Raw genomic sequence first — 26,320 nt, 5'->3', positions numbered from 1 at the left:
TCTAAGGCAGGAAAGTCTTATTCTGAAATCAACATTAACGCAGAGCTTAAAACGTTCTCCATCTGCATATACACACAGGGGTTGGCCAAAAATGTGAAAAAGCATGCATGACCATAAATACAGGTGCTAGAAAGGCCTGCAGGTTGCTTTGTCGTATTTGTCAATGAACGGCACCTGTGCAATGTCCTCAACACATTGCAAATGTCAGCCGTCTTCAGAACAATGATCTGTGAACTTGTGAGTGCATTGTGTCGAAGCGAATTGCATTCCAACGTGGTCACATTGTTAGTGCACGTATGGTGTGTGCTTCCTTAACCAAGGTAGCTGAAGTGTTTGAAGAAGCACGATATCGGAGATTTATACCGCATGTAGGGAAAGCGAAGATACATCATCTGGTAAGTCACAAAGTGAACGGAAGTGTGTATTGAATGGTCGTGACAGCGGTCGCTTAAGAGGACTGTAGCGAAAAATAAGAGGGAACAGCTACAAAAGATACAGCAGAATTGAATGTCGCGCTAGGGAACCCTGTCAGTGGCAAACAGCTCGAAGGACGCACCATAAACCGGGAATTTCAGGGCTAGCTAGTAAACCGAAACTACACGTCAGTGATTCTAACGGCCATAGCAGGAAAACTTGTTGCCGAAGGCATAAAACCTGGACTGTGGAGCAAGGGAAGAAACTGATTTGCCCAGATGAGTCTTGTGTGAAACTGTGTCCAACTTCTGGCCGAATTTTTTTCCCAAGAGCATAATATGAAGGGGGTTTGTCGGTGATATAGGCAGCCGGATCATGATATTCCATAGGCCCCGCGCGTAATCTGGAAGATCGCACTACTGTCAAGCATTATGTTATATCTGCACACCCCTCCTCATCCAGAACTTTTTTTTTAGCAGGAGCATGAAAGGCCGCATCTCCCCTGATCTTAATATTACTGAACCCTTGCGGTAAACTTTTGGGAGAAGTGTGGGTGATCGCTATCCACGTTCATCAAAAATGTTCAAATGTGTGTGAATTTTTAAGGGACCAAACTGCTTATGTCATCGATCCCTAGGCTTAAACCTTGCTTAAACTAATTTATGCTAAGAAAAACACACAAACCCATGCCCGAGGAAGGACTTGACTTCTGGCGGGAGTGGCCGCACAGTCCGTCCATGACGCCTCAAACAGTGCAGCCCACCTTCATCATCGTTACCTAAAACTTGCCACAATTTAGCAGGAAGAATGGTATGAGGGTCCCTTGGAAGCCATACAGGACGTGTATTTATTCATTTAGAGACGACTGGAAGCTGTTTTGAATGCCAATGGCTTTCCTATACAGCATTAGGCGCGGTAATGCGTTTGCGATGTTCCCATATTTTTGTCCACACGCTGCACATACTCCGCAAGCCACCACGTGGTGCGTGACAGAGGGTACCTTGCACCACTACCAGTCATCCCTTTCCCTGTCCCACTCGCAAATGATGTGAGGGAAAACAACCGTGTGTATGCGTCCGTACGAGCCCTAATTTCTCTTTTCTTATCTTTTAGGTCCTTACGTGATTTGTACGTTGCCGGCAATTGAACCGTTCTGCAGTCAGACGCAAATTTCCTCTGTAGTGTTGTCTCCGTTTCAGGGATTCCCATTGGAGTTCACGAAGAATCTCCATAATATTCGCGTGTTAATCGAAACTGCCGGTTACGAATCTAGCAGCACGCCTCTGAATTTTTTCCATTTCTTCCTTTAATGTGATCTGGTGGGGAGCCCAAACACTGTAGAAAAACTCAAGAATTGGTCATTTTAGTGTTATATACGCGATCTTGTTCGTAAGGGAGCTACACGTCCCTAAAATTCGTACTACTCACGAGGAGGAGTGAATTCAGAGAGGGAGAGGGAAAGTTAGGGAAATGACAGCCTCGCATAATGCCATATCTCTAGTCATTCTTCCACCTCTACATTCGAGAACAAAAAGAATATAATTCGTAGGAAGTTTAATCGATGATACAATTACAAGTACCCTCTGCTACACACTTAATGCTGATTTGCGAAGAACAGATGCAGATATCACTGTCACATGACAATGCTTGATCCTTGCAGTGGCCAGACTGCTTACTCTGTAATCCACTCTGATATCATCAGTTTGGTTCCTTAGGAATTCACACACATTTCAACATTTTTTATTATTCTGTCCGTCAGTCCTATATAGGCTAGTAATTGTACCATACTGCGCTGTAGTGCCACAGATGTCGATGGATGTAAGTAGTGTAGGCAATCTCTTCAGTAAATATAGTGCATCCTCTAAGTGTTCTGCCAACAAAATACAGTCTGCGGTTCGTCTTCCCCCACAACATATCCTCTGTGATGGCTCCAGTTTCATTTTTTCGTAAACGTAATCCATAGTTATTTAATTTCTCGCTTTGAATTGGCGCCTCGCTGCGTGGAATGCGCCGAATCCCGCCGAGCGGCGCTGCCGTCGGCAGCACTGGGATCGCGCAGCGGCACCCAAACTGCTTGGCAGTATTGTGGGTGGCATCGCAGAAACCGCGCGGTGCATCTCCCGCTATCATATTGAAGTCACAGCGTCTTTTCGCTTATGTCACAGCAAATGGTTGCCGTTGCGGGGCCCAGCGGCGTGAACCCACGCCGACGAAAGCTAGTCGACCAAGATGTTCCTCCTGAATTGCGCACGAAAAGGGCTAAACGAGCGCGTATTGCTCGTCGTCAGCGCCGGCAGCGTATTATTGAAGAGGAGGAAGAGTACCAACAGCTTGTACTTTTCTGGATAAGAGTCATCCAGTACTTCATGAATAAGGGTGAGTAAATCAGCAAGGCTCCGTCCACATGTACAAGCTTTACCGCGCGGCTACCTGTGCATTCCACTTTGTTACGGAAAACCTTTCTTTGTTTCCGTGAAGCTCGCAGAAACTGATGAACGTCTTATATATACACGCACCTGCCGAAGATACTACTTGCGCAAAATCATTTTGCACGGTCAGGCTTGTACTTGCGGACGTGATACCGGTCATGATACCTGTGTATCAATATTTTAGTTTTGTGACGGAGCCTGTTGAATAATTACTATTATGGCTCTGTAAGATAACTGAAGAAGACAGATCAAAATTAGAAAAATTGGAGGACGTAAAGTTTATAGCAAAATTGCATATTATTTGAATATTCTTTTTATTCTTAATAATTTTTGGTATATACTTTATTAACGCTTAAATTCGTAAACTGCTCTGAACTCAAATTTCATCCTGTCAACTGTTGCAATAAGTGTTTTATTGTGTTATTTGTTTTTCTCTGTCTTAAGCGTTCTGGAATTCAAGAGTGTTTGAAACCAGCCTTTTTTTACATTTTGTTTACAAAGCGTTATCAGTGGTGGTTGTTGTTCATTACTCCTTGTGCATACATGTTTTACAATTGACAGATTGTCTCTTTGTTCTTGGAAAAGGTTGCAGTCGAGAACTTTTGCTTACATTTTCTCCCTTCACGATTTTTCTATTACAGGAATCCGCTTTCTCTTTGCTGCCCTCGCGTCATTTACACTTCAGTTTCACAAAAGCTCAAGCAAACGAATTTGGTATGGTTTCACCCTCTTTTCAGGACATGAATACACTGTGCTCAGTAAAAAAAGCAGGTGCAACCACCATAAAAAAATATGTATAAAGGCAACGTGTATGAAGTGTAACGGAAGACAAGTTCAGTGCAAAGAACGGAAATGAATCAAAGGGAAACCGGACCCTAAAACCAAACAATCATGAAGCGTGAAATTGCAACCAAGTTTTTTCTGCCCGACAGCCTCAGTTAACCACGAGGGGAAAACCTGTCAACTTCAGAAGCTATAAAAATGGAAATGTCGTGTGGCTAGGGCCTCCCGTCGGGTAGACCGTTCGCCTGGTGCAGGTCTTTCGATTTGACGCCACTTCGGCGACCTGCGCGTCGATGGGGATGAAATGATGATGATTAGGACAACACAACACCCAGTCCCTGAGCGGATAAAATCTCCGACCCAGCCGGGAATCGAACCCGGGCCCTTAGGATTGACAGTCTGTCACGCTGACCACTCAGCTACCGGGGCGGACTATAAAAAGGAGTAACTGATACCAACCACCATTGATGATACTTTTTAAATAAAAGCGAAAGGCATTTAGTGTAAGACTTTCTTAAGCTGCAGTATGCTTAAGACGGACAAAGTAATAACTGACAAATACATTAGCACTGTTTGAAGGGTAATGTTTTCATCTTTGACTGTCAGTTCAGTTTCATCTGAAAGTACAATGAGAGTCATAGATGAAAACGGTTTCCTTCAACAAGTTCTACATGTCTTCTTCGACAGCTGCTCCAGAAAATATCGTCAAATACACTACGGAGATAATTAAAGCACATTTACTGTAATTATACCTGTAAACGCTGCTATTATAACATATTGTCTACCAAAGAATGTTCAATTGAAATTGATTGCAAATTTCTTATGGCAAAGGAGAAAACTAAATAAGTCATTTGTATAGTGCTGACGCTATGTATTGGCAGTCAGCCGCTGTGTAAACAAACGAGAGCTTTGAAATTCCGATAGGAGAGGAGCGGAGAGGGAGAACGAGCCGCGCCCCCTCTCACAGCTTACGTCTGTTTTCTGCTCGCCTGAGAAAGCAGAACTGCTGGTCATGTGAGTGTCGTACGCGAACCCCATCATGGATCATTGCAAAATACGAATAGAAATGACGGACGACACAGACGCGGTAAATCGGAAAACATTTATTCAGCTGGAGGAAAGGGCGTGAACATCAGTGAATTGCCCAGTTTCAAGACGTATCTTTCCAAGAAAAATAAACTCTATAGGTGACACAAGAAACTTCCAGTACTCCAGAGAATATTGTCAGTTATCCATTCAGTATATGAATAAAAAAACTCAGTACTCCAGATTCCTGGGGGTGAGGGCGGGGTAAGTGATCTCATTATGAAAGCCTATCAATGCACAACACAACGAAGAGCGGAATACACAAAGCACTCACTAACGATTGCAACGCAATTATTTGCTGACGTGGGAAGTGTCGCAAGCGTGGCACTTCGAGCTCAAATTGACCAGTATCTTAAGCAATCATAGATCAAAATACCCCAACCTAAAACTGCCACGATAAACTGCCAGCATAAATACACTATCTGATCATAAATATCTGAACACCTATTAGTGGACCTTAATATGGCCTATGGCTACTATCGCTCCTACAGGGTGTTCCACAATTCATGTTACACGTTTCTAGAGCTTGTAGAGGAGACTTACTAGATCAAGTTTTACGTAGGAACGTATGTACGGAAACGTTATCCAACGACGTTACAGAGTGTCACAGTTATAAGCACAACGGTGCTCTTAAATGTTTGTATAAACAGGATGATTCGGTGACGATGTTACAAACTGGAATACTTGTTCAACAGAGGAAGCATGTTTCAAGTAGCGAAAATGATCAAGTGCTCATAGATCCTCAGGTAGGCATTTTAGATCCATATTTACAGGACATTTTTTCCTTGTTTTAGTCCATACTACCACCACTGAAAGTTGCCTACACTACAGTCTTAGCAACAACAGTACCAGAACATGTAGTTCACTGTTGGAGGAATCACAACGGTTTTCGATTATAATTTTCCACTCGTTCGTTTCTGGTAGAGGGACCCTTACCTCAGATTAATACATTTATCCATCTCCAACATCCTACAAAGTTTGTAACATCGCCACGGAATCACAATGCATATACAAACAACGCCGGAGACTGTAAATTCGATTCTCTGTGTCGTCGTTGGAAGACGTTCCCATATATGAATTCCTGTGTCGAATTGGTTGTACTAAGTCCCTTCTACAATCCCTAGAAGTGTGTAACATGAATTTTGAAACACTTTGTATGACGGATTGAACTCTGCTTGAGACGTTATCAATCACTATTTGAATGCCTGTGGAGAAAAGCCTGCCCACTCTTCCTCAAGAGTTGAGAGCAGAGAACATAGTGAAGCCTGATGTTGCGATTGAGGCGAAGCCTGTGTCCTAACTCTCCCCAGAGGTGTTCCATTGGGTTGCTGTCGCCAATCTGAACAGGCCAGTCAGTTTCTGAAATATTGTTGTCTACAAACTATTGCCTTAAAGATGATGCTTAATGACAGAGTGCATTGTCATGCTGATACAGTCATCACTTTTGAACTATTCCTCTATGTATACAGTACACAATGCTGTACAATGTGTTCATCTACTTCCCAGTTATCATTTTCTTGAGCTTATCGCGAAGAACACTTCTATACCGCAACATCATTTCTTCTGTACTTCACTGATGGTGCTAAACATGATGGCAAATGCCGTTCTCCAAGCATTCGCCAAACCGAACCCTTCCATCACATTGTCACAGGTTACAGCGTGATTCATCACTCCACATCATTTCTGTCTGATCATCCACTGTCTATTTGAATAGCACTTTACAATACCTCAAATGTCGCTTATTACCGACTTCAGAAATGTGTGGCTTATGAGGAGCAGCTCGATTTTTCTTAATTCCTGACCCACAGTTACTGTGCTAGGTGCGCTGCTGTTAGCGCTTTGGAACTCGAGAGTGATTTCTTCCTCTGATTTCATGCGATTTTTTACGACCATCCTCTGTGACGCTAGGCGATCCCTGTCTGTCAGTACATGAGAGTAGTGGAACAATGCCAGCATCGCCCCAGTCTGCATTGTTGCCAAATTTATTCAAGATGGTGGATCCCAGGTGGTGGTGGTAAATATGGCAATGATGCAATGACATCAGTATGGGAAGTTGTAATTTTGGCAGAAAAATACGTCATTTGGGCTACCTCCGCTAACCTAACCCCCTCTCCTCCCCCTCTCCCCTACTGCCACCCCCAGAAAATGGCGAGAAGTTCAAATTACTGCTGGACAATGCGACACACTAACCTAAGAAAATAGAGACAAAAAAAGGTCACTTCGGCTACCCTCATTAACCTAAGTCATCCAACTGCCAACTCTTCCTAGTAATTGGTGGGAAAATGAGTCAGCCTGTGCTGGATTGGACGGACATAAGAAGGTGGTGGTGGTTAGTGTTTAACGTCCCATCGACAATGAGGTCATTAGAGACGGTGCGCAAGCTCGGGTTAGGGAAGGATTGGGAAGCAAATCGGCCGTGCCCTTTCAAAGGAACCATCCCGGCGTTTGCCTGAATCGATTTATGGAAATCACGGAAAACCTAAATCAGGATGGCCGGAGACGGGATTGAACCATCGTGATGTACATAAGACTTTATTTTCAGTCTTTATTTAAAGAATCTGAGGCAGTAGCTCCATCCAGTGTATTCACCATTAGCTCTGGAGTCCAACTGAACCAGTACACAGTGCCACCACCAGAGGGTGCCATCACCCTTCCTGTGACGTAATACAAGATGGCAGTCTGGAGGGAACAATTTATGTATGGGCGGATTTGACATGGTGTATTTGTTACACTGATACAAAACACTCACCCTGACTTGATTGAGGCCGCAGTAAATAGTCTACAGACCTGCAAATTACTCGTAAATAATGCAGTACACTGATGTACTGAGACACAGACAAATCATAATTAACGGAATAATGCAGTACACAGCATACAGATGTGCAAACTACTCGTAGATCTGTGAAATAATGTATGTGTAACGCTGTACAGACACGCTAACTACACTTAAACACCCGAAAATAATGCAGTACACAAACACACAGTGCCCGTAAAAAACGCATCATATCAGAGAATTCTTCCAACGTGCGCCTTGCAACCCAGCCGGACATGAGCTATTGCTGTCACGCTGTTGCCGACGGTAGGTGAAAGTCGAGCCTACAATTACAGTTCTTCGAGTGTTATACTGACATCACGTGTCTATTTAAATAAGCGCCAAGTCAACCTGTGGGCCGTGCGTGCATGTATACCATTGCTCGCGCTTAACCTCTCTACCTATGGACACTAATGTCACAGGTCACACTATGGAAATCTGTTCCAATGCTTCCCAGAATGACATCGACTGCTTTCTCCCTCGCAATCTGACTGTGCATCCATTTACCTGCCTTGTGATGTCTCATCTTGTCTGCATGGAAATTCTTGCCCTAACAGGAGCTGTTTACGAAAATAGCTCAGAACAACACTGAATGCAATCTTCCTGATGGTCCTAATGGGGCACCCTGTCCATCACATGTTACCCTTCCTGGACATCGATAAGTCCTGATTTCAGCAAACATTTCCAAAACACAAACGTTCTCACAGCTATATAGAGGCTCCTATGTCCTAGCACAATGGATGTCTTATGAATGGGTGGAGCCTTATTGTTAGCTCTTACTGAATTTACCCGCCAAACTGCTGATGCCACCGGTGTGTAAGCCCTATCCACCTTTTTATTCTGCAGACAAGACTTTCAATGGCAAAAAACTCGTTTGTACAGTTCGCCATAATGCATCAAGAATTAAACCCTGCAAAGAGACCTACAAATCGTCAGATACAGAAAAACTCTTGCTCATTTACACTGCTCTGCCACTGAGGATGGAAGCTTGACTGTTAGAGCGTGAAAACGATCGCCAACATGGAAATGTATCAGCATGTGCCATGTCGATTTAGTAAACATACAATTCGAATCCTGCACCATACAAAATCGTCCATTTTACATAATTCATACAGTTATCAACCATCAAATATTCGTACATACGAGGTGTGACAATAAAGTAATGAGACTGATGTGAAAAAAAAGATGTTACTTGCCATTTTAGTCAGGTTTGTGTCGTCTCCTTCAAAGTAGTTCCCTTCTGATTGCACACAATTTTTCGAGCGCTTCTGCGATTGATGGTAACATTTCTGGAACTCATCTTCTTTAATATCCTCCAAGACCCTTGTCAGAGCTTTTTGGACATCTTGTGTTGTTTGAAAATGGTGTCCCTTGACCGCCATTTTGACTCTTAGAAATAGAAAAAAGTCGCACGGAGCGATATCTGGTGAATAAGGTGGCTGTGGTAGTACCGACATTTTTTTTTTTTTTTTGAGGTTAAAAACTGCTGTACTGATAGAGCAGTATGGGATGGCGCATTATCATGATGCAGAATCCAATTATTAGCAATGTAGGCATGGACACAAAGAACTCTTTTATGAAGTCTTTCTAAAATTTCTTTGTAGTAATATGGGTTAACTGTTTGTCCAAGAGGCACCCACTCTTTATGAACAATTCCCTTGGAATCAAAGAAGCACACAAGCATGCATTTCACTTTTGACTTTGACATGAGAGCTTTTTTTTGGTCTGGGTGGTCCCTTTGTGCACCATTGCGAACTTGGCGTTTCGTCTGTGGATCGTTCTGAAAAAATCTTCTTTCATCATCAGTGATAACATGGCTCAACAATTCTGGATTGATATCCGTTTGCTCTAACAGATCGGCTGCCACATTTTTCCGTGTTTCTCGCTGTTGTGGTGTGAGACTTGTGGGGACCATTTTTGCAAAACTCTTTCTCATACCAAGATCTTCAGTTATTATTAGATGAAACGTTTCTCGATTGATGTTCAGTTCTTCTGCAATCATTTTCATAGTTTATCTTCGATCAGATCATATGAGTTCACGCACCCTGGCCAAGTTGACATCCATCCGTGAGGTTGATGGTCGTCAACTGCGATCTTCATCTTCAACTTCCGTTCTGCTTTCACTAAACATTACATGCCAACTTGAGCTCTTGACGTAATCTCCTCTCCGAAAGCCTTTCGAAGTTTAAGTTGTCGTCGTGCTTTCACCCAATTTAATGCAAAAAGAAATGGCATACTTTTGTGCAATATTATGCAGTTCTATTTCCGTAACGAGAGACACAAACACGTGTTAACTTATTATAGCACAACTCACGACTGAGCAGTTGCATCGATGTGCCGCTTGGACTGGAAGCAGCTTATAGACCAAGGTCAAAGATATTGTTCCCACGCAAGCCTGCAGGGTTGCCACATCTTCAAAAGAAAATCAGTCTCATTACTTTATTGTCGCACCTCGTGTACCGCTAAGACAGACAGCATAAGCATATGCATCATATACACTCCTTGCAGTACTAGATATTTTCCAGCGAGGTTGGATGGTACTCCACCACAACCGATAGTGACAAGTCATCCGCCCTCGACACGTAACCAGAGCGCCCTCAACGGACCGAAGTCACCCTCAGAACTGTTGTACAAAGTTAGGCTCGGCTCCCCTCGGCACAAATCCATTACTGCTTCTGGTCCCGACATGCCTGCTTGCTTGCTTTCCACACCCTTCTCCACTCACTGGGATTACAAAAACGTATGTAATTTCGCACGGTTTGCCAGAACATCAACCATTTTCGTGATACTTCTCGATATCAAGCACATAGCAATATCGATTGCTTAGCAGTATCGCTTACGCAGTGTAATTTCGATGTATAGACCGGAAATTATTTGTCTAGAAATCTAAGACCTTAGCGAGGTGCAGAGTGCTGTAAACCACTGAGTAACTAGAAACTGATCTCATCACCGAACCTTTACGTGAAACCTCGAAAAGAATAAAAGAAACTGATATTTCCACTCGCGAATACTGATATCGTGATATAAGAGATTCAAAATCATCCTTATAATTTACAAAGTCAACTAAGGTATTTCTCATGTCTAGAGAACCAGCAAATGTGTCCTCCACCCGTCTTTCACTTGCTAGATGCACTCTACACCACCACAATCGATATTCCCCCAGCCAAATGAAGACAGGAAATGTGACGACGCAGTCAATCAAATGGTTCAAATGGCTCTGAGCACTATGCGACTTATCTTCTGAGGTCATCAGTCGCCTAGAACTTAGAACTAATTAAACCTAACTAACCTAAGAACATCACACACATCCATGCCCGAGGCAGGATTCGAACCTGCGAGCGTACGCAGTCAATCGCACAACTTACATACAACTTACATATGAGGGAATAATGACCCAGTGCAAATACATGTCATAATGGATTTTCCCGTCTGCGAAGACCTTTCTGTGAAAACTCGAAAAAAATAGAGGAAACTGATATTTCCACTTGCTAATGTCGATGTCGGTGATATAACGGATCCCAAACCATCCAGATAATACATAAAGACAGCTAAGGTGTTTCTCATGTCTAGAGAACCAGCAAACGTGTCTTCCACTCGGTTTTCACCTGCTAGATACGCATACCACAGTCGATGTTCTCTCAAGCAAGTAAAGACGACGAATTTGAAGAAACAGGCGACCAGACAAAAAAAGTCTCTAAGCACTATGGGACTTAAAATCTAAGGTCATCAGTCCCCTAGACTTAGAACTACTTAAAGCTAAAAACCTAAGGACATCACACACATCCATGCCCGAGGCAGGATACGAACCTGCGACGGTAGCAGCAGGGCGGTTCCTGACTGAAGCGCCTAGAACCACTTGGCCACAACGGCAGGCAGTCAACCAGACAATTTAAATTGGAGGGAATAATGTTCCAGCACAAACACACATCCATATTGAATCTTCTCAAATTTCTGCACGACCCCGAAAGCCATCCAAGACATACTAAGTATTAGTTCGCTATTCGGTCGTCTAGAGGAGGACTGGATTAAGTCACCTACATTCCTGCATCCCAACAGGCCTTTCCATTCGGACAGCTCCTATCGTTAGCTGGAAACTTGAATCATTTCCGCCACAGGCCACCGCCGGCACGCCACACAGCCCTAGACAGAATCGTTCTAGGAATATTTGATCGTTATACTTACAATCAAATGTTACGATTGCGGTCTCAATTAAACAACATCTGACAATGAGCGAAATATCAAAAATACACCCTGCTCACAACTGTGGCTCTGGAAATAGAAATATCTGTACCATGTACCCTTCTTATGACTTGACGTACTCTTCCCCATTGCTATCAAAGTATTCCAATTTAAGTAGGACCTGAGCAGAATTCGTAGAGAGCTGTATATACCACCTTCTGCAAACCATGTAGAAACAGAGTGACCTGAGTTAGTGTGAGAAGACCATGTTTTGACCATTCAGTGGAGATGGGAACATGTCGTAGCCCACACTGTACGATGTGTAATGTCAGCACCAAACGAAGCCAGCTCCTGATGCACGAGGTAGTATAAAAGACAGTATGGGAACTGGGAGTAGGAGGAGGATTTTGCTACTGCATTGTGGTACGAGCCCAAACTACCAGGTGATCAAAAAGTCAGTATAAATTGGAAAACTGAATAAATCACGTAATAATGTAGATAGAGAGATACAAATTGACACACATGCTTGGAATGACATGGGGTTTTGTTAGAACCAAAAAAATACAAACGTTCGAAAAATGTCCGACAGATGGCGCTTCATATGATCAGCATAGCAATAATTAGCATAACAAAGTAAGACAAAACAAAGATGATGTTCTTTACAGGAAACGCTCAATATGTCCACCATCATTCGTCAGCAATAGCTGCAGTCGAGGAATAATGTAGTGAACAGCACTGTAAAGCATGTCCAGAGTTATGGTGAGGCATTGGCGTCGGATGTTATCTTTCAGCATCCGTAGAGATATCGGTCGATCACGATTCACTTGCGACTTCGGGTAACCCCAAAGACAATAATCGCACGGACTGAGGTCTGGGGACCTGCGAGGCCAAGACGAAAGTGGCGGCTGAGCACACGATCATCACCAAACGGACGCGCACAAGAGATCTTCACGCGTCTAGCAATATGGGGTGGAGCGCCATCCTGCATAAACATCGTACGATCCAGCAGGTGTTTATCAGCCAGGCTGGGGATGATGCGATTCTGTAACATATCGGCGTACCTCTCATCCGTCACGGTAGCAGTTTTGATGTCCAGCGCCATCTGTCAGACATTTTGTTAACTTTGTTTTTTTTTTGTTCTAATAAAACCCCATGTCATTCCAAGAATGAGTGTCAATTTTTCCTCTCTGTCTACATTATTCCGTGGTTTATTAAGTTTTCAAATTTATACTGACTTTTTGATCACCCTGTACATGCCGGCCGGCGGGCTGCTACGGTTGCAGGTTCGAATCCTGCCTCTTTCATTGATGTGTGTTATGTCCTTAGGTTAGTTAGGTTTAAGTAGTTCTAAGTTTAGGGGACTGATGACCTCAGATAAGTCCCACAGTGCTTAGATCCATTTTAACCATTTTTGAGAACTCGATAAAATTTTTCCCGCATCTCACTCCTTCCAGATATCGAAAACAATTACCGTCTGCGTTCTGGCATCGAGCACAAGCTGACATGCAGATGTATACATGGGGATTTCTGTGTCTCACAAACACTTATCGCTAACTTAGAATCATCTTAGTTGTCACAACTTAACTCTCGATTTTAAACACAAGATGCGACATGCGATTGGAGTACATCGCATAAATCTTCGTTCGTTTAGAGGAATGTGTCGAAACAGGATGGTCTCGTTTCACCGCACATGAGATGGATGTCCTCTGATGACGGAGAGGTTTGCCGTTAACGATCACAAGTAGCCAGTGCTCTAAGTCAAATACAGAACACGGTCTTGTATACGAGTCGAACGCAGGCTATGTCACGCAACTGATACATCCTGACAGAACTGCAGAAGAAACGGTCAAATGACCTGCGCCAACTTCTCCCTCTATCAAACAATCACGCCGTCCACTCTCTGTTATCCTGTAATGCAGATTCATGTTAATTTTAGAGGCAGATGGTTCTCTGTTTTCCTCAAAAGCGTCAATCACTGTAGTCAAATCGCGTGTATCAACGTTACTCAGTAGACGTACAGTGGAATGCTGCCTCAATAGAAAAAAAGTAACTGTCTTCCTGTCTCCCTTCTCTTCCATGTCGACGTTTTTTCGGATTCCTCTTGCTGTCGCGCCAACCAGAAGAGACGCAATTACTTCCTCAATTTACCCGCATTTCAGCGTATTTTCCCGCAATTTGTACATATATTCCATCTTTTTCGCAATTTCATCGAGTTTTTTTATGTCAGTTTTACCCATGCAATCATAACATAACCTCTCGTTCCGTGTTTTAAAACTGTTTGTAAATGTAGTACAGCTGCCAACACCTAGCGCAAATTCACAATTTTTCTCATCGCGACGGGTAGTACAGCACTCTATCGATTGCGTCCATTCGCCTCCACCCACATATTCCACATTTGCAGTGCGTTTGCTCTATTTTCTGTATGCCTGTGTCTGTGCATGTATTGTGGATGGCTCGCAGGGCCCAGTCCTCCCACTAGTGGGCCCAACTTCGAACATAGAACACGCCTTCGGATGTAACACGTGGTGGATCCACCTTCAAATCCTATCCCAGAAGTGGCATATTGTTGATTTACATCCCAACATTGCTCTGGATATAGAGCGCCGTAGATCCACATTCGAACGCAAATTCGTGACTACTGCGGGGTCCTTGGGGCCATTCGCGACACATTCACATACACAGACATACAGAAAACACAGCAAACTCACTGCAAATGTGGAATATGTGGGTGGAAGCGAGTGGATTCAATCGAGTACAGTGTTATACTACAACTCCTAATCAGAAAAATAGTGAATTTTCGCTAGGTGTTGGCAGCTGAACTAAATTTACAAGCAGTTTTAGAACACGGAACGAGAGGTTATGTCATGATCGCATGGGTAGAACTCAAATAAAAAATCGATGGAATTGCGAAAAATGATGGAAAATACGTATAAATTGAGGGAAAATATGTTGAAATTTCGGGAAATTGAGGAAGGAATTGCGTGTCTTCTGATTGGCGCAGAACAGTTCTTGTATATGGGGACAAGTATGCGGCATCAAGAGGAATCCGAGAAAATGCCGGCATGAACGCGAAGGGAACCAGAGAAACAGTTACTTATTTTTCCATCGAGGCAGCATTCCACTATACGTCTACTGAGGTAACATCGATACACGCGAGTTTACTACTGTATCTGACGCTTTTCAGGAAAACATAGAACCAACTGCCTGTAAACTTACATGCATCTGCATTAAAGGATAACAGAGAGTGTACGGGGTGATCGATTGATATGGAGCTGTAACGAGGTACGATTTAATGGCGTACTCATGAAGCATTCTAGAGAGGGAGGGAAAAGTTGGCGCAGGTCATTTGACCGTTTCTTCCGCTGTTCTGTCAGAACGTATCAGTTGCGTTCAACTCGTATACAAGAACATGTTCTGTATTTGACTTAGAGCACTGGCTACTTGTGATCGTTAACAGCAAACCTCTCCATCATCAGAGGACATCCATTTCGAAGATTTATGCGATGTACTCCAATCCCTTGTCACATCTTGGGCATAAAATCAAAAGTTAAGTTTTGAGAACTAAGATGATTCTAAGTTGGCGTTTGGTGTTTGTGAGACACAGCAATCCCCATGTATACATCTGCTTGACAGATGTCTTTTTACAGAGTTAGTGGTGGCATGATGTCTAATTTCACATGTCTGACGGCATATATGAATTTATCTGTTTCCTTGTAAGAGCTATTCTCCGTTACTAACAACCATTTTATGTAGGACTGATGCGAGAGAAGTATAATTTCTGAACCGTGATTGGATGTGAACAGTGGACACTATACATCTCTGGAAAACCACATTGAGCACGCATCACACAGAATCGATATTTTAAGGTAGTGTTTTTTTTTCATTTTACAGTTTGTTACCATAGTTTAAAGTAGAGAAACCTGCAGGACGGATGTATGTCATGCGCTGGAAATATATTTCTTACATTGGAATGTTAACAGCGCTGCATACCACGGAACTGATAGGTCGGAAACTGAAGCGATCTAACTTTATAATCTATTTTAAGTGCAGAACTGTGTAGCATTAGGAGTGTATGTGTTTATGTTACTTCTTACCAATATCCTCCTGGTACTGATCCCAGACACTAGAACAATACTTTAAAATTAATAGCGTAGTTGAGTTGCGTAAAATGCTTCGAACTCCATCCATCTGGAGCACCATCATGCATAAAAATCACCCGTATCTGGTTCTTCTTAACTGTCTGGTATTACATCACAACACTTTCAAATCTATTGCTATAATTGATAAGGAGTGCTAACCTCCTCGACGTGCATCTGAAGAAATCTTGTACACTTGGATGGATGGGGACTCAGCAAGCTCCATTCATTCCCGAGACATGGAATGTAGCGGTCTACTTCTGGTCGGCTGCAGGTTAAATCGGTAACGGTGCTGCATGGCGGGTTGGTCAAAGATAGTGCGAAGTGGTCTTTCATTCTCTAATTTTATCCGAAGACTATGAGAGTGTTCTGTGACCCCCATCCACATAGAGATAGAACGTAAATTAAGCACTATGCTCGAGGTGCTAGAAATATGTAGAGCGCTGTTTGGTATACTTTGATGACGTATGTGTACGAGAATTAACAATGAATGGACGTACTGCACAGTCATCAACCTGCATTCACAATGATACTCGCAAATTAGAGAAGAGGCGGCTAAGCTATGATACTGAAATTCGGAAACATGCTGTCGCATCATTGGTCTGTGTTGAAATTACTTTTAGGAAACCCACTACACCTTTTTGCTCTTCTTCTGAAGCCACCATTTCTCCGTTTTCAGCAAGACAGAGAGCAGTGCACGGTCGATGCCTGCACGTGATCACTCTGTCGACATGTGGGTGTGCGCTCACGTCCCTCTAGTGCCGAGTTTGGGGACTCAGCAGTCACACGTGGGCAACATCATCTTTTGTAGGCAATGGCCTTACGGTACCTTCAGCGGTTTTTATTTTACGGGCCCTGCATCGGTTTACATTCATCATCATTATCGTCCATTTAACATCCACTGCTGCATACAAGCTTTATTGGGACTTTACCATGCCTTAGTTTCCAGCTATGCGTATCCAGATTTCTCCGGCGTGTTTCCGAACGTCATCTCTTCTACCTTCCATTACTTCACTTCTCGGTCACGTCTCACCTCGTGGACTCTTGCAAAGAATTTTTTGGTCCATCTACTAGCCATTCAGCTCGTTGCATGTCCCGTCTACCTCATGTCTTTTTCATTACGCGCATAATTACGTTTTCTACCCTAGTCTGTTCACTGATCCATTTGTGTATTTTCCTGTCTTTCCTCGTAGTTTCCAAAATACCTGCCTCGGTTGTTTGCTGAGAAAAACTCAGTTTTTGAATCGTTTTCGCTTTAAAACCATTACCTGTATAAAATGATGGTTATGAGCTTTTATTGTCAGACACATCAATATCTTGTTTCGAAAATGCTATTCGCTGCACCAAAAGCACCACAGGTCATTTCTACTCTTCTTCCCGTTCCTTTCACTGTGCATCTAGTCGTTTTCTTCAGTTTCTTAAATAGAAAAGACCAATCAGATGATTTTATGGCTTCACTGTTAATGCTTTTAAGTTGTAGTATTTTTTCGGCATGATAGTTACACTTTATCTTCATCTTACAGTAAATGATTTTCAGTTGTACTCTTACGCTTGCCGAAAACGTACAAAATCCCCAAAGATTACGTAGGTAAGCGCAGCGAGAGAATGTGAGTTTGAGATGCTGGCAGAGGCTCGCTTGGCGCCACCATTCCGACAGCGTCAAAACGTTCTTCCAAAGAGTCCTTCACGTCTCATACAGACGTTCCGTTCTGCCGTCAGCTGCTGTGGATACCAACATTTGAGATGTAATTCCGACTTTCCGGAAACGACGAAACACCGTAACATTGATACTGGCCGTACACGAAACCAGTATCAGAAAAAATGCGCCTCTTCGCTAGGTGGTACGTCCGTAGGGTTTACATACTCGCACAGTCATTTTGGTCACGATCAGTTCTCGAATGGAGCAGACATCGGTTAGACAAACAACAGTGTGTAGTACGCGTAATCTTTAGGCCCAATGACTTGAGAATATTAAGGCAATTGTAGGGATTCCATCGAAAATATTTGCATTGGTTGTAGAATGTGTACACACTTCAGGAACACTGCTCGCCAACCTGAAATGGAAGTATAGTTATCTGAAGATGGTGGAAAACCTACATGATCCATACATATTTCTTTTTAACGTCTAGGATATCTTACTATTTTTTCAACTATAATATATCAATGACAGAGTTTTGTAGAGAAATAAAAAATGGTCATGTGTCCAACTTGCTAAAATGTATTTCTTTATCATGATATGGTCCTGCGTAACTAATAAATAAAAACTTTGTTATATTCTTTAAGAAAGGCTTATGAAATAAACGCTTCTGGTTTGTCTGAGCTAAAATGATGTACCCAACGGAAAATATTGCAGTAATCTTTTGCAGTTACAAACACTGACATTACAATTCTGGCAAGATCTACGTCGTAAGGAATACGTAATTCGTAGCGGATATCTGAACTATTACGCTATTACTTCAACACTTTTACCTGAGTCTCCGTTACTTTTGGTGCTAGTGAAATTTCGTCTTTTTAATTGTTTCCCCGCTGGCTATGTGCCCTCGTCCATTGATCATCTGTACATAACATAATATTACTGGTTGCCATATGGTATGGGTGATTTCTTCCAAATAGCTCAATCTTGTGCAATAAACGTGTAAGTAGTACAGTTGATTGCTGTGAGTCCGTTCAGAGGTCGTAGCCCATTTCCGGAACTAGGCTGCGACTCAATGAAGCGTATGGCCACCTGTTGAATACACGGAGTACCACTTCAAATTCAGTTCCTGACTGCACAGTGCAAGAGCGGATAAATCTACAACTTCACTTATCGATCAGTATTTATTCTAGGTCGTTATTCCTTGTGAACACTAAAAGGAACATAAAATACTACCGAATATACTATCCAATGACCTACGAAAGTGCATCAAAATTTTTTTAATTATCGAAGCTCTTTCCATATTAATATTATTGCGTACTAACCGAGCAGAAAAATATTTGCCATTTGCTTTTCCAACTTAGGACTGCTGATGTTACGTGTAAACAAATAATCTCCCAGGCAAAGTCAGTGGAGGTGGCGCAATGATGAACATATTTCGCTCGTTCTGGAAGTGCGGGCTTAGCATACACATCTGACCATCCAGATTTAGGTTTCCCATAATTTCTCAAATCATAATGGTTAACGTTTAGTACTTTCGACATATTCGGCACTTGTCTAAGACGACTCGTATTCGGGGTGAAATCATCTTCTGACTTCCGAGATTTAATTTTCCAGTTTATATAAATTACTCAGGCAAGTGCTAGGATAGTCCACTCAGCAAAAGCAGAGATCATTTCCTCCCTTCTACTTGTGCAGCTGAGCATGTGATCTGTTTTAACGACCGCAACGCCGATGAGCTATTAAATTCTAACTTTCCCTCCTTTGATGCGTGGGGTGGTTGGAGATCCTTCTGATGGTTTGATGTGGCTCGACAAGACCTCCTCTCCTAAGGCAGTCTCTCCATCTCAGATCAGTCCTACACCCACCGTTGTCGACTGTTTGATATATTTCAATACCTGTCCGCCTCTACGATTTTAGCGCTCTGCTGCTCCTTCTAGCTATTCCCTGATGTCATATACTGAATGGATAACCGTCAATATATGTCCCATCTTCGTGTTCCCTCCTCTAGTCATATTGTGGGAGAACCTCCTCATTTGTTGTCCTATCAATCCGCTAAATATTCAGCATCGTTCTGCATCACCATTTCTCAAACGCGTCGATTCTCATTTCCGATTGTCCCACAGTCAGCAATGCAGTTTAGTAGAATGCTGTGACCCAGACATACCTTCTTCTTCTTACGAGTGGACTTCTTTAGAGAGCCATGTTCTCTGTGCCTGTGCTAGCCTGCTGCTTATGCCCGTCTTTCTTCGTCAGTCATACTTTATTTCGCTTCCAATTTAGCAGAATTCTTCTGCTTCGTCTGCTACATAGTCCTCAGTTTTGATGTTAAGTTTGTCATGATTCTCATTTTTACTATACCTCTTTACTTTCGTATATTCTCAGTCCTTATACCGCATTCATTAGACTGATAAACCGAGTCAACAGGTCCTGTAATTTTTCTTCAGATTCACTGAGGATAAGTGTCCTCAGCCAAACTTATCATTGATACCATTTCACCCTGAATTTTAACCCCATTTCGGCATCTATCTTTTATTTCCGTCACTGCTTGTACGATGTACAAGTAGAACAATAGAGGTAGTTTATTTACAGCATTTAGGCCGTTTTTTATCCGAGCATTTCTCTTTTGATCTTCCATTGTGTTTATTCCTTTTTGGTATTTATATAAATGGTATATTACTCGTCTTCCACTAGCGCATTTACTTATTTGTCTGAGAATCGAAAATATCTTGTACCAATGTTTGTTTCGGAAAGCTTTTCATGAGAACAGAGACAGTTAAGGAATCTTTATTTCTCTTAAATCTTGCTTCCATTATCAAGAGTAACAGCAGGACTGCCTCACTGGTTCGGCAAGACTGGCCGTCACTTAACAGCTTCTCAATTTTCTTTTCCATTCTTTTATATATCATCATTGTCATCAACTTTGAAGCGTCCCTCCAGGGGGTTCACCACTCTTTTGTGGGTTCGTTCTTGGCTACCACAGGGCCCCAGTCTTTGCAGCATCTTTTCACTTCCGTGCTGCATGTCTATCCTCTTTCCCTTCGGGAACATGTCTGGGATGTTATTGGGAATGATCCGCATTTTCTGTCACTGACATAAGAACAGTCTCACCACTGTTTCTCGTTGCATTTCGCTTTCTTTGATTCCCCTATCCTCTCGTTCCTCCACTTCGGCGTTTGAGGGTCCTCTTTTTCTTCTTCGTCCCTGTGCGCTCCTGAAGGCCGGCTCATGCGTCTGACGCGCAACACGTGACTGGGTAATGCGTAATTCCTAGCCACAGGTCGACAGGTAGGGTGTGCATGTACCCCCGGGTACAGGCCACGCACAGGGAGGGGTTATTGCCTGAGCTGCTACCTTCCTAAATTGTCGATTGGTCCCTCTGTCAGGTGTTCGGGAGGTGTGACCTGAGGTGTGAACAATCATCTAAGGCAGTTGCACCCCCTCAAAAAGGGGACCACCAGTTGGAAGGAGCGCACCATCGGAGACGCTGGCCATCATGGGGAATTTTCTCACAATGACCCAATCATCTTCACAATCAACGTCTACGAATAGTAAAAGGAATGAGGCCAATGATTGAAAGACCCTTCCAGCTGCACCACTGTTCCTCGTGGTCTCACGTACTGAATGCAGTTAGTCTTTCACCACGGTAAATCCGTTTACTATTCAGAAATGTGTTTGTGCAATTGCCGTCGGTGTGAAATCCTGCTCTCGTTTGTGGAATGGCACTTTGATTTTGGAGACTACTTCGGTTTCTCAAGCACAACAACTGCTTGCCGCCTCACTTCTCCTCGGCTACCCTGTTCGTGTCAAGGCCCATGGAAGTCTGAATTCTTCCCGTGGTGTTACTTACACTAGGCTGCTCGATGGTCTGACTGAGGCCAAAATCCAATCTTAGTTCTGTGGTCAGGGTGCCATTGCCTTCCATCGGGTGATGAAAAAGGTAGATTCCTCCTTAGAGCACTCACTCTTTATCTTACCTTTGACAGAGTGGTGCTTCTGCCCAAGATTAAAGCAGGCTATGCAATTATCACAGTCCGAGCATACATTCCCAACCCAATGCGTTGTTACCAGTATCATCGTTTCAACCACACTATAACGTCTTGTCGACACCCAGCCAAATGTCTAACGTATGGTAGGGATGCGCACAAGGTCGATTATGCGCCTCCTTCTCCCCACTGTATCAACTGCAATGGTGGCCATGCCGCCTCCTCTCGTGACTGTCCCATGAATCTAGATGAGTGTGTTGTCCAGGAGATCCGGATAAAGGAAAAACTGCCTAACCCAGTCGCTCGCAAGTTACTGGCTAGTCGCATACCTTACATACTCCTGTCTGGCACCTATAGTTGTGTTCTTGTTACCACTCGCTCCATGAAGGACATGGCGACGCAGACATGCGACCTCAAATTCAGCGCAGTGTCAAGGTAGCACCGCCATCCCCCCATCCAGCTGTGCAACAAGCCATCAAACTCTCGCCTCAAGTTGCGAAGCCACCCGCTACACAATCGGTAGGCCAGAAAGGATAGAAGGAGTACTCCCTTGAAGACTTTCTACGTCTCTCCTGCCAAACAACACCTGGGTATTCCTCTGCTAGCCGGAAAGGCTCGAAGAAGTCCACCTAAAGCAAACAGTCTTCTCCTTTGCCGACTCGAAGATCCGCTTCACGGTATTGCCACGTGATACCTTAGCACGGATGGCCTCCGTGACGCCGGTGTGCACAGCACGGATGGCCTCCGTGACGCCGGTGTGCACTGGCAATAGTTTTTCTGTGTTGTGCTCCACAGGACAACAGAACAAGCAAGCCAATGCTTCTGTGGACCTCATGTAGAAGGATCCTCCTGCTTCTGTGCCATGTCACAGCAAGTCCTCGCAGGCTGTCACTCGGCAGCCGCCGAGTTGTCATCCCTTTATCTCTACCTCATCATGACTCTCCTCCAATAGAACGTTCAGGGTCTTCAGTCCCACAAAGAGGATTTACAGCCGTGACCCTTCAAGCTGCTTTTACCATCGCAGCGTCCCCTTGTACTCTGCCTTCGGGAAACAAAATCGCATCCTCAGGACCACTTCAATCTTCCACTTTTCTTCCCGGTTCGTTTTGACCTTCCTGCTGGGGTCGCATTTCATCTCATGGGCGTGCCACGCTGCTCATATGGGATGATGTTCATAGTCAGCCCATCTCCCTGACCACCCATCTTCAAACTGTTGCAGTTCGCCTTTTCCTTCCTCATCTGACTTCTCCTCTCTGTACCATTTATGATCTTCCATCATTCTCTGTCATCAGGGCAGACTTCCTTTAGCTTAGTGGGCTGTTAGCTCCCCCATTTCTGCTACTCCGTGACTTTAATGCACATCACCCCCTTTGGGTTTCTCCCAGAACCTGTCAGAGAGGTGCCCTCTTGGCTGATCGTAATCGACTCATTCTCTTCTGCCTTACCACTGGGACAGCCACGTTCCTTTCCTAAAATGGCTCTGAGCACTATGGGACTCAACTGCTGTGGTCATCAGTCCCCTAGAACTTAGAACTACTTAAACCTAACTAACCTAAGGACATCACACACATCCATGCCCGAGGCAGGATTCGAACCTGCGACCGTAGCAGTCGCACGGTTCCCGACTGCGCGCCTAGAACCGCGAGACCACCGCGGCCGGCGTTCCTTTCCTACTCCTCGTACACCTATTCCTATTTGGACCTATCCTTCTGCACTGTCCAGCTTGCCAAACTTTCTATCAGGTGTGTAGTTTCGAGCACTGGGCTTAAGCGATACTACCTCACATCTTTTGCCAAGAGACTAATAACCTCACATCTACGGCAACGTCGAGCACTCCGAACAGTCACAGCCAACAGAATTCTCAAGTTGTACAGACTGACGAACCCAGAAATATGTGGGCAGTTACGTGTATCATTTCAATAGATTTACACTTATGTGAGAAAAGTCATGGAATACCCCTGACGGACCTCCTTTTGCCCGGCGTAGTGCAGCAACTCGATGTGGCATGGGCTCAACACGTCGTTGCTAGTAAACTACAAAAATATTGATTCATGCTGCCGTCCATAACTGCGTACGGGTCGCCGGTGCAGCGATTTGTGTACGAACTCACCTCCAGACTATATCCCATACATATCGACGGCATTCATGTCGGTCGACCTGTGTGCCAAACCATTCTATCGAACTGTCCAGAATGTCCTCCAAACGTCTAACATTCTGCGTGGTGTCAGTTTGTTCTATATCGTGTCTCCCTACCACTTTCGCGCAACGACGCTCTGAGCGTGTTTTTTAGAAACGCGAAAAAGTCTCAAGCTAAAACTTGCGGCTAGGGGTGGCCCTTTTTGTGTTATCGTAAGATCTATACTGTTCTTCTGTATGGCTCTAGCTTTTAACATGGACTAGGGGGTGCTCCTGATGTAACAGAGACGCGAAAAAGTCTCACGCTAAAACTTGCGGCTGGGGTGGTCCTAGCGGTTTGCTGGCGACGTGGGTGTCCGTCCCTTCTCCTAGGACCTTCAGCTTAACACGGTTCTGCTCTCGGCTTCTGTTCTCGTTTCTCCCCTCGGAACTGCGTCTGTCTCACGGTGGGAAGATATGACATGCATTTAGGCATTCTTGTGTTAGTCTGTGGTATTCCATTTGCTCACTCGTTACTCGTATTACTTTGGTTAATTTAATGTCACGATTTATTCGGAGCTATGTGACATACTACTGGATTTGCTTATCATGTCAGGTTTTCCATTGAAGGTGTTGGATTTGCCTGACACCTTACAAACGAATCGTTTTCTATTGTGTCCGGGTGATACGACGCATTGTCGTCTACAAAAATTCCATTGTTGCTTAGGGACATGCAGTCCATGAGTGGCTGCAGATTGTCTCCAAGCAGCCGAACATATACTTTTCCAGTGAATGAGCGGTTCAATTGGACCAGAGGACCCAATCAATTCCAAGGAAACAAAGCCCACATCATTATGAGGCCACAACCAGCTTCCACACTGCCTTGTTGACAGCTTGAGTCCATGGCTTCGTAGGGCCTGCATCACACTCGAACCCTATCATTAAGTATGATCGAGTGAAATCGATTTGCCAATCGTCTAGGGTCCAATTGATGTGGTCACAAGCCCAGGAGAGGAGCCCCAGGCAATGTCTTGCTCTTAGAAAAGGCACTCACGTCGATCGACTGCTGCCATAGCCCATTAATGTCACATTTCGCCGCCGTGTCCTAAAGGATACGTTCGTCGTACATCTCACAGTGATTTCTGCAGTTATTTCACGCAGTATTGCTTGACCGTTAGCACTGACAACTCAACGCAAAACTCCGCTGCTCTCCGTCGTTTTGTGAAGGCCGTCGTCAACTTCGTTGTCCGAGGTGGAACGTAATGTCAGTAATAGGTTATTCTCGCCATACTCTTGACACTGCGTATCCCGGAATACTGAATTCCCTAAAGATTTCTGAAAAGGAATGTCCCATGCGTCTAGCTCAAACTAGCACTCCGTGTTCAAAGCCTGCAAATTCCCATCTTGCGGCCATAATCTCGTCGGAAACCTTTTCACATAAATCACATGAATATAAATAATGACAGTCCAGTCAATGTATTTCCCTTTTATACCTTATGTACGCGATTCCTTGACTTTGTCACCTCAATGTAGTTACTATAGCGGCGAATGAGTTTTCAGTCGTAAAAATCTGTTTATCGAAGAAACGGCAGTTATTTAGTTCTTCATTTTAGCTGTTTGGACCTGGTGTTAGTCTTACTTTTACAAGTGGAAGAAACGAGACATCTTTTTACTACACAGTAAAAACGAATTTGAAATCTCGTTTTGAACGTTTTTCAAATGGCTCTGAGCACTATGGGACTTAACATCTGAGGTCATCAATCCACTAGAACTTAGAACTACTTCAACCTAACAAACCTAAGGACGTCACACACATCAGTGCCCGAGACAGGATTCGAACCTGCGACCGTAGTGGTCGCACGGTTCCAGACTGAAGCACCTAAAACCGCTCGGCGACTCCGGCCGGCTGAACATTGTTCAACTGTGGCCTTATGCATTGTTCTTACGTTATTATTATTACTATAATTATAATCATAATTGTTATTATTACTATTATTATTATTATTATTATTATTATAACGGTTATTATACTTATTATTACGGTTAAATAACCAAAGGAAACCGTCCACCATCGGCATAGCAAGTGAAAAGCGTCTCTAAAGGGCAAAACCACTGAGAGAAGTATGCGGCCGGCCGGAGTGGCCGTGCGGTTCTAGGCGCTACAGTCTGGAACCGAGCGATCGATCCGGTCGCAGGTTCGAATCCTGCCTCGGGCGCGGATGTGTGTGATGTCCTTGGATTAGTTAGGTTTAATTAGTTTTGAGTTCTAGGCGACTGATGACCTCAGAAGTTAAGTCGCATAGTGCTCAGAGCCATTTGAATCATTTTTTGTTGTACCTTGAATTATCACATCACACATGATGAGACTGATACTCTGAATTCGTAATCATTCACCGTCGGTATCTCAGAGGTAAAACATTTATAGTGTATGACATACCCATCCACGGTCATCACGCATTGTCCAAGCATTCAGTTTGTCATATTATACACTCTTGAGCAACTGACTACTATACACCTCAATTTGCAGACTGCGCGTCAAATGGAATGGTTAGCCCTGTCACGTGGCCAGGGTGTCATTGGGGCATTTACTGACCGTCGTCGTCATGATCGAGAGCAGGCAGTGTGAGGGTCAAGCTGCAAGTTGATATGACCACGTCCTGACGGTGGATGCCCGTCACAAGAGAACAGGATCTCCGGGGTAGTGCAGGCACTGGGCTTCTCATGCGCCACCGTGTCAGGCGTGCACC

The 26,320-nt window shown here is 43.9% G+C and overlaps 1 protein-coding gene across 1 annotated transcript in view; it reads left to right on the top strand.

Annotated features, from left to right (window-relative positions):
• Positions 1-2,516: 2,516 nt before the first annotated feature.
• Positions 2,517-26,320, top strand: part of LOC124723148 (translation initiation factor IF-2-like) — a 62,289-nt gene continuing 38,485 nt past the window's right edge. The window contains exon 1 of the mRNA XM_047248338.1: positions 2,517-2,790. Within this exon, the coding sequence (XP_047104294.1) occupies positions 2,571-2,790 (220 nt within the window). The 5' untranslated portion in view covers positions 2,517-2,570. The remainder of the gene's footprint in view (positions 2,791-26,320) is intronic.

Source organism: Schistocerca piceifrons, chromosome X, assembly GCF_021461385.2.
Source record: "Schistocerca piceifrons isolate TAMUIC-IGC-003096 chromosome X, iqSchPice1.1, whole genome shotgun sequence".
NCBI classification, from domain to species: Eukaryota; Metazoa; Arthropoda; class Insecta; order Orthoptera; family Acrididae; genus Schistocerca; species Schistocerca piceifrons.
Note: the sequence above shows the minus strand (reverse complement) of the source record. Positions and strands in the feature narration are given on the sequence as shown.